The sequence below is a fragment of the Poeciliopsis prolifica genome, unplaced genomic scaffold (genome assembly GCF_027474105.1).
Source record: "Poeciliopsis prolifica strain line A6 unplaced genomic scaffold, Auburn_PproV2 SCAFFOLD038, whole genome shotgun sequence".
NCBI classification, from domain to species: Eukaryota; Metazoa; Chordata; class Actinopteri; order Cyprinodontiformes; family Poeciliidae; genus Poeciliopsis; species Poeciliopsis prolifica.
The window spans coordinates 935,575-948,315 of NW_026562413.1; the positions used below are offsets into that span (position 1 = coordinate 935,575).

At 38.4% G+C, this 12,741-nt stretch overlaps 1 protein-coding gene across 3 annotated transcripts in view; it reads right to left on the reverse strand.

The window, feature by feature from the left end:
* celf3a (cugbp, Elav-like family member 3a) overlaps window positions 1–10,545 on the reverse strand; it is a 37,873-nt gene extending 27,328 nt beyond the window's left edge. For 2 of the 3 annotated variants that reach the window (XM_055053826.1, XM_055053824.1), the window contains exons 1-3: window positions 10,030–10,545; window positions 8,284–8,436; window positions 5,883–5,965 (exon numbers count right to left, since the gene is read on the reverse strand). In XM_055053826.1, the coding sequence (XP_054909801.1) occupies window positions 5,883–5,965; window positions 8,284–8,428 (228 nt within the window). In that variant the 5' untranslated portion in view covers window positions 8,429–8,436; window positions 10,030–10,545. The remainder of the gene's footprint in view (window positions 1–5,882; window positions 5,966–8,283; window positions 8,437–10,029) is intronic. The other variant, XM_055053825.1, reaches the window with a different exon arrangement.
* Between the last annotated feature and the right edge of the window lie 2,196 nt (window positions 10,546–12,741).

Here is a 12,741-nt window from a genome sequence, read left to right on the forward strand (position 1 = left end):
GTAGTGTTTACAATCCCATATAAAATGGTGAAAATATGAACATTTGTTTTTGTTTACTTTGTGAAATGTTCTCGCAAAGATTAATGGATTGTCAAAAAAAATCGCTCCGATTCCTTTTCAGTCATGTTAATTATGCAAAAACATCTTGAGGTCTACTATCTGGCGGTGAACCACTCTGTTTGGTCAAACACCATGACTTCACGTGGCACACTGAGGATGTTACTGTCTCCACACAAATGGGCAAAGACAGGAACGAAGCAGCAACAAGAGACAGAAAGAGACGCCCAGGTCGGACAGAATGAGTGCAGCTAAAGAGGAAAATCTCTCTCCCAAATCTCCACACGCTGAGAGAAATTTGGTTTATTGCCTATGCCTGTTTTTTTTTTTTTTTTTTTAACAGCTCCACCACTCATTTCCTTACCCTGCCTTCAGCTGCTTTCCCTCTTCTCACTTAGAGGCATACTCTCTCACCTGAAATTAAACACAAGGCCAGGTGCCACTCTGATACATCCATCTGCTGCCTGGCGTCTACCTCTTCCTTTCTTTTTCCACGTCTTTCTTCTTTTTCATTGTTAGATGAGACAAAGGAGCCGTAAGAGTGACTCTTTCTACCCAGAAAGAGAGAGGAAGAAGGCAGCACTGAAAGTTAATGACATCTTTCAGCTTTCTCTCATTTCAGGTGTGCTTTCATTTAGGATTTCCTTCTCTCACTCCTATAATTGCTATCATGTTATTCCTTTTGTATCACCCTGGCCATGAGATGCCAAAGTTAATTATTCTCTGGCAGCGCAGGTGCAATTACATGACAATTACACCACAGCTGGTGGCAGGGGTGGAAGCAGATCTTGTCCTTGTGGGCGTGTTTAGAGCTAATAAGATGGTTTTCGGTCTTTTTTTTTTTTTTTCCTCCCCATCTTTGGCGAGTCAGAGCGCGAAAGGGGGGCAGGGACGGATTGGCAGAACACAGGAGGGTTTAGCTTGTTCCACATGGCTTAGAGGTAAGAGGTTGTGAGGAGGAGAGCTGCTGGAGTAGGAGCAGACTGAGGGGGGGAAGAGGGCTTTATCACGGGCGCTGGGCCCTGCTGATCCTGTATGAGAGGTCAGGAAGGGTTACCCTACTGTCACGCTAACAATGGGATTTCTTTTATCGCCGTCCTAATAGCGTCCGCTCTTTAAAACTGTCTCTACGTCACACAGCTGCTTCATGCCTGCAGTTACAACAAACGTCCAGTCCTGACACCTGACTGGACATGAAAAATGAATGAATTCAAGCCACCAATCACAATTCTGCAAAGGAGCAAATCTAGCCAAATGAAAATGTTAAAATGTCAGAGGAAGTTCTGGATAATAAATCAATAACAATATATATCACAATAGACACGTGATAAAAAATAAACAGATAATTCGTTTGAGAGAATATTCAATGTACGAAATATTCATTAAACTCCAATCCAGAACAGCACAGCATTCTGGGAGATGTAGGCAAAGGAAAGGCTTTAGCTCAGTCAGTCACTCACTCTGGTTACCTAGCAACAACTTATTGAGTCACTGGCGCAGCAGCAGTTTCAGGTTTTGCTGCTTAAAAATAAAATCAACAGCATGGAGTGGAAACTGTGAATAAAACAGGAAAGGTCACGTCACCAGTTTGGTCGTATTTCAGTTATTTAAAAAAATAAATAAAAATGTTCAATATCGACTGGAATGAAATGCTTTTATCAAGATACGTTTTTGCAGCCATCTTGTTGAGGCCTAGTTAGTGGCCCAACAAAAATTATTTCTCATTTATTAACCGAGTTTCTGTGTTGATCTTATTTTTGCTATAAACAGAATCACAAACATCCAGCATCTTTTACTAAAAGAAATCCGCGAGATTAACCCAGAGAGAGCAACTTCCTGTTCTTGTTGCTGAGCTTGGTCTAAAAAACAATCCATCCCAAAAAAAATTGTGCATGCTTGTCTAATAATAATTCATGTTTTGCATCAGCAATCATTTATGGATGGGTTTGTCCCAAAAAACTGACAATTTTGTTAATTCCAGCATATTATGAGTTGATAAAATGACAAAAAGTGCTTTCAGCTTCATAATTTTGCCCCTTGTGGCAAAACGTTTGGACATCTGCTTTAGAGGTTAAGTAAAAGCAAAACTAAAGATGTTGGTTTGTAAAACAATATATATATAAACAGTAAGTAAAGCAAGGATCCAAACCACACAATGAGATTGTAGCTATATTTCTAGAAAAATGAATAATCCTCCTTTTTTCAGAACCTGTATTAGAGAATCTGTAATCAGTGTGGAATAATCCAGTCCAGATTTGACTGGTCTTTACTGCAGCAGTTTTTGATAGATGCAAAAAAGGCTCTCTTCCCAGGGCGACACAGCCAAGGGAAGGCAGTGGCAACACTAGAGAAAAAAAAACATATTATCCTCCTGTGATCAAGATGAGTTGCTTATTTTAAAGATGAGTTGCTTATTTTAAGGTTTTGTGAATTTTTTGAGGGATATGCAACGTTAAATTAAAGGGCCTCTTTCCTCAAATAATCAATGAATTATCAACAGATTATTTTTTTAAGCTTCAGATTGTGTGAAAAGCTCCATCTATGTACCAGACAATATACCTGGACTGAACTATGTTGATTAAAGATTCGTTAAAAGAAACTTTCTTTTTGTTTTCAAATGTCTGAATAAACTACTTGATAAAAAAAAAAACTAGGCAGCATAAGAGCAACATTTATCCAAGAGGAATCACTTAGTTTGTAATCTGCATAAAATATTAAAAATGTTTTGGTTTTTTTGTCTCTTTTGTTTGTACAAATTTAATAATGGTTAGGTGTCTTTTTCTACAAAACCTAAATAAACAGAGTTGTGAATCTGGTTGGTTTGTAGTGTCAGGGGTGGAATTTCTCAACAACATGGGGTAAAAATGACATTCTCTCCGATGCATCATGTTTTTGTCAAGGCAACAGATTAAAAAAGCAAAAATAATAATAGAGAGACAGAAGATATAAAACAAATGAAGGAGAAAAAGAAAAACAACAGCTACAAATAAAACAAAATAACAGGTAAAAGCCTGTACACTTTCTGAAGTCAAGGAGTGTTTGGCAAGTAACACAGAGGAAAACAAACTCTACGTCTTTTGCTTTGCATGCATCTGTCTCCACCGAATCAGCTTTTTCTTTTCCCTCTTTTTTTTTTTTGTCATCAGTCACTTACAAATGGGAACTTTTAGCAGGATTTAGTCAATGCTGTTTCCTTCTTTTCCGATGGCCTTTGCACCAATGTGAAAGGTTGTTTGAGCGTGCTTTGATAGAGTTAGCTTACGGATATTACCAGTCTGTGATTACAGACACTTAGGTAATTTTATCGGGCCATAAAACAAAAACCGATACTGGTCGTGGAGCGAGGAAGTTTTGCTGTAAACACGGTCGTACTGCTGTTTTAACGATGCTCCCTGAAGTAACCCCATAAAACAGCAGGTGTATATACCGAGAAAACAATAGCGCTACTCGGCAAGAACGGCGGCAGAATTAAAGTGGTGCAGAAAATACACTCCTTAAACACAATCGTAGATAGGAAAATTAACTCTCTCAGTGTGTTGCATGGTCACATCAGCGAGTCAGCCATGTTGGAAGGGGAAACAACATCTAAGGCAGCCTTTTAATTCAACAGGGGAGCTCTGGTTTTATCAGGATTAGACCAAGTTTATGGTTTTACACCGCAGAGGCACCGGTCAAGCCTCTAATGGTCGACACCAGTGTCAGATTTTCTTTTGAAGGAATTCAAAAGAAACAAAACTGACAATCAAATTCAAGCAATCAAATGTCACAAAGATGAGTTTGTCTCTATTTTTTTTTTTTTTTTTTACAAAAAATAGAAACAAAGAGCAGGAAGGAGCATCATGTTTCCTGATTCCTCAACAGACAAAACAGTGGAATTTTTCAACCTTACATTTAATAAACAGTAGATAAAAGTTACCTTCTGATTTTGATCTAATTTGTAATTTGAAAAGCAAATTTTTAATGGAGGGATTTATTGTCAATAGAAACAGAGTGTTCAACAGCAAACTGAAGCAATTTAATAAATGTACTTGTGTCATTAAAATCCTAAAAAAAATTCCAATACAAGATAGAGCCATGCAATTTAGCACATAATTGATTTGTTTTTTCCACATAGAATTACATGCTTACTTTTACAGATTTACTTTTACTTTTTCAAATTCAGAACATACAGTTCTCTAGCATTTGATAGCTTTCCCTTTGGACTATATGCTTTGCGTCAAACTATTTGGGTTTTCATAGTTACTTGTTTCAATTTTGTCCCATTCTTTATGACTGAGATCAGGGATTTGTGATGGTCACCAAAAATAAATTGACGTTTTTTTGTCCTTGAGTCACTTTGTAGCTAACTTGGTGATTTGGTCAGACCCATTTGTTTTCCAAGCTTTAACTTCCTGAATGAGAACTTGACATTTTGCTTAAATATTTCCACAAAGAGTTCTTCACCTCATGATGCTCTCTGTTTCCTGCAGGAAGGCAGCCACACAACATGATGCTGCCACCTTAGTACTTCACAGTTACAATGTTTTTCTCAGGCTCAATGGTGTTTGGCCATAATGGTCATTATAGTTCAATTTTAGTTTCAAATCAAACAACACCACATGTCTCAAAAAGTTGAGGTCTTTTCCCCTGTGTGCATTAGCAAACTGTAATCTGCCTTGTTATGCAGCTTGTGGCGTAATAGCTACTTCCTCTCTGAGTGGTTTTTCAATGCATGCTGTTGCAGGACTGGTTTCATTCTGCATAATAACACTTTCTTACCAGTCTGGACATCAAACACATTCAAGTTCAATTTTTGGTCCCCCATTAGAGTACAATTACTCTTTCACACCTCCCCAAACAAACCAGACTTTCTAAAAACAAGCAAACTACAGTCTGATTAAATCCGGCTAAATGGAGATTGTATGACTGCAACTTAGGAAACAGAAAAAATTTTTGTAATCCTAATTGAACTAAAACAATAAATTCTTAGTCTGATTTTATGCCAATGACACAAGTGTACGCAACTAATTATTATCTGCCATCATATGAGAAATAATGGCAGCATTTATTTCACAACAACTTGTTTAAGATATTTTGATATTTTTGTTTCAACAGGAATTATGTGACACTAAAAGTAATCTCTGGCTGCAACCCTAAATTGCACATGCTCTTCTCTCTTCCCTCAAAAGCTGCAGTCTTGTCTTCAGCTGACATTCCAGAGTGGAAAAAAAAGACGTGAATGATGTAGATTTGAACAAAAATAACCAAAAGGAAACGGGGGTGATGCCTTGTTAGTAAAAGAGGAAGCACAGCACAGCAGCAAACTCTGAGAGCGCAAACTCTGTCTTAGTAATTCCTTGCCTTGTCGCTTTGTCTCTCATATAGGCGGTTATTATAGAGACGCGGCTGTCATGTCATATTTAGCTCTGGAAATGTCATTTGGCAGCACACCTGCTGCCTGGCTATGCTAATAAAGCTAGGTTTAACTTTGATTAGAATCCAGAGAGAAGAAGTGGGGGCAGAAGAGAAGAGGAACGTCAACGAGATTAAGAGCTGGAAGAGTCACTCCAGCGGTGAGCCTCATGCAGACATCTCTCTCGACCCGTGACATGTCAGCGCGATGACTCATGCCTTAGCTGGATGGATATGTCTGGATGCATCACATATGAACCATAAGAGGGAGAGCAGCCCCTGACCTTTCCTGGAACATATCGGCTAAAGGGTGAAGTCGAGCCCACATGTCAAACTTGCTTTAAATTCCTTGCGTCCACACGCGTCTGTGTTTGTGTGTCCCGACATCCCGACCCGACAGTTACCCCGACTGAAAAAGACAATGACACGCTTACCCCTGGTAGGGTCTTCTGCTCGTGCAATGCATTCTGGGCTTTGAGGGCTGATTCTCGTGCACAGTACGTGAGGAAGGCACATCCTGGAGAGAGAGGCAGGAGGTGGAGAATCACATGCGTGCTATGATTGAATTCAAATCAGTTGGGTTTGCTTACAAAGCTGAAACAAAAATCATCTCAAGGCACTTCAGTTCAAGGCGAGCGATGAGGACTTACAAGTCTTATCACACTTTGTGGTACAATTGTGATAACGATGAAAGTGACAAAAATAGCGTTTTAAGTAACTGTGTGGCGGTGAGGACATGTCACAGCATGCATAGCTCCACAAAAATAAACGCTGCTCTTGAAAAACATTCCCATTTGTAATATGCTCCTTTAGGACACCAGTCAAATAGATAATGATTATATCATTAAGCTGCACCTAGTAATTGCATTTAATCATATTTTCAAGTTGATTGATATCTACTGATGAGAAAGGAAATGGTAGAGAAGCCAAAAGTGATGTGGCTGGTCTCCTTTCTATGGGAAAGACATTTAAAGTTAAAAAGAGCAGCAGCTCCTTTGGTTGCTTTATCCAGGAAGGAAAACATTTGATCAGGGGTACTTTCTATGAGAAAGAAAAAGAAATATGACAACGATATTAATGGTGCCAATAGCTCTGCCAGTGGATTCATCCAGGAAAGAAAGACACACAGCCACAAACACTAAATCTTACCAAGTATTTCTGGTCCCTTTTCTAGTGCAAATATTTTAGTGTACTTGAAATAAAATGAACTTTCATGTAATTCTTCAGCAAGATGTATGAGTTTGTTTTAAGTAAGTGATTCCTTAAAATTGATACTAGAAGATTATTTCACTTGTAAGACATTTTTTTCATCATTGTAGGTTTTTAAGTTACTTTTATCTTATTTTAAGTGTACAACGTTATAGAAGATGGACTAAAAATAATAGTGAGATTTTATCTTTTTGCAGTGCACCTAAGCAGAGAAACGCTGATCCATGAATACTTTCTATTAACAAAAAAAAACTTTAAAGACTTCATAGGAGCTGAAGCTTCGTCAATGTCTTTGTGCATAAAAGATACAGCTAAAGACTAAACTAAGGGGAACTTTTAGTTTAAATGGTACAGCTCTTTCAAATGCTCCGTCCAACAGAGAAACATCAAACACAAAGAGTACTTTCCAAGGGGAAACAAAACAAAGAAAGTTTATGCCGAGTATGTTGTTCTATAAATGAACATTGACTGAAAACATAAAGACAAACAGCTCTTAGTTTTTAAAGCCATGTGAGATGCCTGATCACAAAGTCTGGAGATACAAGTGTGAGCTTTTAATATCACTCCGCTCCAGCACAATGTATGCAGTCCCACATAATAGAGAAAGGCTTTCATTAACCTTTAAAGCTCCCTCACATCATGAATATGTAAATATATGCAGAATAGGTGTTATAGGTGTTGGAAGGCTGATACCACCTGGCCCATACGTCTCCCAAACGACTGATGCTTTTTGTGTTGTTGGTTTTTTTTTTTTTTTCCTTTTTAATTGAGGAGCCTTTTTGTTTTCCCTCCATCTGATTTGCATTAGAAATGACAGTAAGGATCATTGTTCATCTTAGATCGCTTCCCTGGCCTCTGTCCATCTGTCAAATGAGATTTGTTGATTTTTCTTACAAAATATGAACAGCCAGCTCGCCAGGTGATAAACTGGTACTTTCAGATTGTCTTGAGTGTTAAATTTTTCAAAAGATTTTGAGTTAATTCAGCCGGACCGCGGTGTGAAGGATGTTGTCGGTGAGCAGTAGTTAATAAGGAGAAATGTTTGGGGTTTAGAGGTAAAATGTAACATCTTAAGCTGAAAGTGAACTATGTGATTAAGTCCTAAGGCAAAAAAAAAACCTCCTAATCTAATTATTCCTTTAACATTTTTACTCAGCTGTGTCATTTTCAGCAATAAATCTGGACATGACAAACAGACAAAGCCTTTATGTGCCTTTGATGCTAGAGTTAGTGTTATGCTTCTTGTTCTCAGTCACGAAGCCAAATTAATATTCCTTTTGATGAGCATCATCATAAAAAGGACTCCTGCACTTTTTCAAACATGGTCTTGCCTTTATTTATTGATCAATTCTGCACAATACCTTATCTCTGACCTCAAAGAGATGAGTCATCTTTAATGAAACGTGTTTTTTTTCCCCTCCCCCCAGAATAAGACTTCCCAAAAGAGTCTGCAACCAATTTAGGGGTCAAAATAACGCCAGAGATCCTCGTTAGATCGATGATGCTTTGCGTCTTTGGTGATGCGGTCATTTAACGTAAATCATATTTAGCAGAATCCATTTGCAAATGACAATAATAGCTGCAGACCATTTTGCGACCTTGCACTTTGTTCTTAGAGGCGTTTACCTTTGTGCATCCCCGTGTACTTGTCCTTTATCACCGTTAACTCGTAGATCTTCCCAAACTGTTCGAAGATGGGCTTCAGGTCCTTCTCCTCCAGGTTTCGGGGTATCTGCCCGATAAAGAGCTTGATTGCATCAGGCTCCTTCATTGAGAAGTCTAAAGAGGAACAAAACACACACACACACACATATTTATAACAGAAACACAGAGTGGAGGCGTTCAGGAGCCTGGAGGCTTAAATTCACACTGCACAGGAGGTGCAAACAGGAGGCCGGGGATGGAGGTGCAGATGGGAGCGTTCAGTTGAAATGGCTGGCTGAAACGATGGTTTGTACTTTCTCTGTGAAATTCACATCATGATCCTAATAATGCTTACAATGCCAAAATATATCACACTTGATGTTTGAGGCCTACTCTTCCTTCTTAACAAAGTTATTACATGTTAAAATCGCTGCAAAAGCCTAATGTCATAATTATAAAAATGTAAAGACTTAACCCTCTTGTCATGTGATACAATTATTTATCTGCTAAAGTATTTTCCTCATTACTCCCCATTATGTAAATTGGCCTTAATTGATGCTTTATTACATGTTAAAAAAGCAATTTAGTTTAGCTGTTAGATTATCTAACAACTAAACGAGTGAAAAAGCCTGATGTACCGAATACGATACGAACCAATTTAGAAAACAAGGCGACCAGAAACGTTTTCTGTTGAAAAACAAAATGCATCCAATACTTTTTTTAATCTGAATTTTCTGATAATTGTTCATATTATCAGGCTGTAAAATGACACCAGAGGTATCATTTTTAATACGATTATCTAATGGACAGAAAAAAAGTTAGCACTTTCTTGAAAATATGCATTCAAAACACATGTTTGGTTCTACAAATTAAATAACTGGAAGGTCAACTTCATAAGGTATCAGACAAAAAAAAAGAAAAAAACCCCGACAAAATCCTATTTGGTATAATTCTGTTGTCTTGCAAAGGCACCCAATAAACTGTTCTAATTTCATCAGAATTTAAAACAGTATATAAACATGTGAAACCACAGAAATTAAAAAAAAGAACAAACATATACCATTGTGCATAAAACAGAAGTAAAATAAAGCAAACAATATTTAGAAAAATATAGTAAACTGCATGTAAACAACAGCAAAACTGGCCTATATTGAACATCAGTACCACAGCTGCATGTTTTTCTTAACATTGTGTGCCCCTAAAACAGTCGGGATGATTACATCAGAGGGACTTTAAAACCTACAACAAAAGCTCATTTCAAACACATAGTCATAAAGTTTGCTTCTGGGAGAACTGCAAGCTATTTCTCAATTTAGAAATAAAACTTCAAAAGCGGAAAAAGGCACAGTCTAACAATATGCTTTGAATAAAATCGCACAAAAATTCCCCAAAAACAATTAGTAAAAAAACCCCCAAAAACATGCTTTTCCCTTTTAGGGGATTTTTTTTTTGTTTTTGTTTTTATATAATAGATAGCACACTCGCTCTTTTCTCCCTGCATTATGACCATATTTTTATAGGATTTTTCCATTATTGCAGCTTGAACCAAATCCTTCCTGTGGATTTGTGGCAGATTTGAGCTCAACATGACAGCGTGTCAGTCAGCACAGCTGGAGAGCTCTTTGTCAAGACATCGGTGACAACAACAATGACCTGGACGCGATTTCACGCATTTAAAAACACACACACACACACACAGGCAAAAACAAAGAGTTGGGAGGATAATACCTGTGGTGCTGGTCGTGGTATGTAAAAAAAAAAAAATCGAAGTGATCTGGTTTGATGTGTCCTGCTTCCTTCCTTCTTTCCTTCCTCCCTTCCTTCCTGTTGTTTGGTTATTATTATTTCTCAGTTCATCTGTCCGTGTCTGAATCCTGTAACAAGTTAGGCCCGCACGCCCCCTAAAACAACACAACTAACATCCAGCCGAGGTCCTTCATTCGGCATGAGCGAATTTTACGAGATCTTGGTTTTTTCCACTACTGTTTTCACACAGATGCCCTGGATTTCTCTTTTTCTTGAATAGGATGGGGAGGTAGAAAATAAATAAATAAATAAATAATACAAATTAAAACAAATCTCTTACTGGCGTGGCTAAAAAGAGGGTCTTGTGACAGATGAGTCTTTAGACTTCCCTAATTCAGCGGGCCGGAGGGAATTGGCAGTCTGGCTGGCTGTCCTCTCCTCTTCCCTGTGTGTCTGTACTCCTTTGACGTCGTAAGCCGGTGTCTCCCTCCCTGTCCATCTCGGCTCCATCCCTCCCCCTGGCTGCTCGAGCCGTGATGTCTGCCGCCAGGGGCCGTCGCTAAATTACCAGCAGCGTGGAGGGAAGGAAGCGTGTGCTGCAAAAACAGGGGACGCTCCTGCTCACAATGTGTTTGCGCTGACTGATCTGCACTTAAATAATGCTTCCTCTTATTTTTTAGTTTTTTATTTTTTTTAAAGTAGAAATTATACTGAGATTGTTTTGAAAATCACCAAAACGTCACGAGGGATTTCATGGAGGAGCTTTAAATATTAAACATGATTTTCAGTTGAGGTGGGTTTTCATGCGCTCCATTTAGTCCACTAATACACATGCATTTGCAGACAGAAGTACAGTTTTGTACAGTTTCATTAGTTAAAATTGAAGGAAAAAAAAAAAGAGAGACGAGGAAAATTTGCATTATTTATTTCTTTTTTTTTCATTGTTGGCCACGTTTTTGCAAATTTCATAAAATCTAGCTTGCTGATGTGGTCAGTTTTGTTGTTTTTTTTTTTACATTTTTTTAAAAAAAGTCTTTAAAACTAAACAGAGGGATCTGCGTCCCTTCTGCATTTTTTACTTGTCATTGACAAACCTTTTGATTTATTCTTCCTTTTCTATAGTAAAATTACGTTTTATTTTACTATTTTATTTTAATCCCCCAATTTTTATTGGTGTGAAGAAACACAATTGGAAAAAAAAAACGTCTTTCAAATCTCTGCACAACTAATGAAAAAAAATTGCTTTTGTAGGGTCAGATCCTTGAAATCAAATTACAAATCTCATCTGTTTTTTCTCAACAAAGACTTTAATTGTTGAAAGTTACCATTTAAAGTGATTATGCACAGTGAGAAATTGACATAAATAGACAAAAAAAAAAAAAAAAAAAAAAAAACAAGATGATGCAAAACATAACACTTCTACAGCTGTTAATCTTTTAGAAAAATGTGTCCAACTGACCCAGCTGGAGCAAATTGCTCCAGATTTGTGTTCAGGGTTGTCATTGCTGTTGAATCTTCTAAGTATTTATCGATAGCAATTTATCGATAATGAAAATTACATTGAAGCACAACGAGTTCCTGAAAACAGTCAAACAGTTTATGAGTTACAAACTCTATGAAACATTTTTTTTAAAATCCAATTTGCATACATGGAATGAGAGAGAAATCTAAAAAAAAAATAGACAGTAATAAAACTGATTGTATCTGATGTGGTGGGAATAATAAATAAAGCAAAAATGCTTTAAAAAAAATCATTTTGATGACATTTTGTCCATCCCAAGCTTTGCACAAAGGGGCTCTTAGACGGTTAACAGAACTGGAAAAATTACACGTAAAATTATATTCCTGAGAAAAAAAGAAAATCATTTTGGTACAGAACCGAACCTGGTGGAGACATTGTGTTCGTTTCTATTTTTCTTTTCTTTTTTTTTTTTCTGAAGGTTTTCCGTTTTTCCCGTCGCCTGTAAAACGTTGTCGCTCCCTGACGTCAGGCGCTTCCAAATCCGCCTTTTGTTCTCGCCGTGGCGCTGGCCGTGGTTCTGAAATGAATCCCCTCAACTCGTGTCACATTTCCGGGGCTGAAGGGAACGTTCTCCGCGCGGGGCGGACGGGTTCGAGGAAACAACAAGCAGCAAGGAACGTTGTTCCACTGTTTTATTTTTTTGACGACGCGCACAGAGGCTCTCGGGGGCCACACGCCCTCTCTGAGATCTGGGCAGCATGTAAACAATGAGCCCACATGACAGCGGGCTGCACACACCCCGCCACGCATGCGCACACACTTCAAAGGAGTCACGATCTGGACGTGCGGGGCTCAAACACGACGCGTGGTTACAATAAACTGCACAAATCTCCCTCTTTTGTCATTCATTCCTTTATTTCGCTCTCGTTCCTCTCTTGCTCGTCTCGGGAGGTTAAGATGCGCCATCTGCCATCAGTCACCAAATCCGCTCTAAGCCTGGTCGCCGAGACCTGATTCCTGCACAGTTGATCGGGTATTAATTGTTCATGCAAAGAGCTTCGGAAACGTGATCTGTGTCATAGACGCGCAGCGGCCGCCTGCAGGTTTGGAGCCGACACTGACATCTGGCGACGAGCTTCATGAGCCACACGGTGACGGCAGAGGAGCTTTCCATTATTAATGTCCAGCGTAAGAACAGCAAACAGATGTTGTGTGAGTGGATTTTGCTGTTT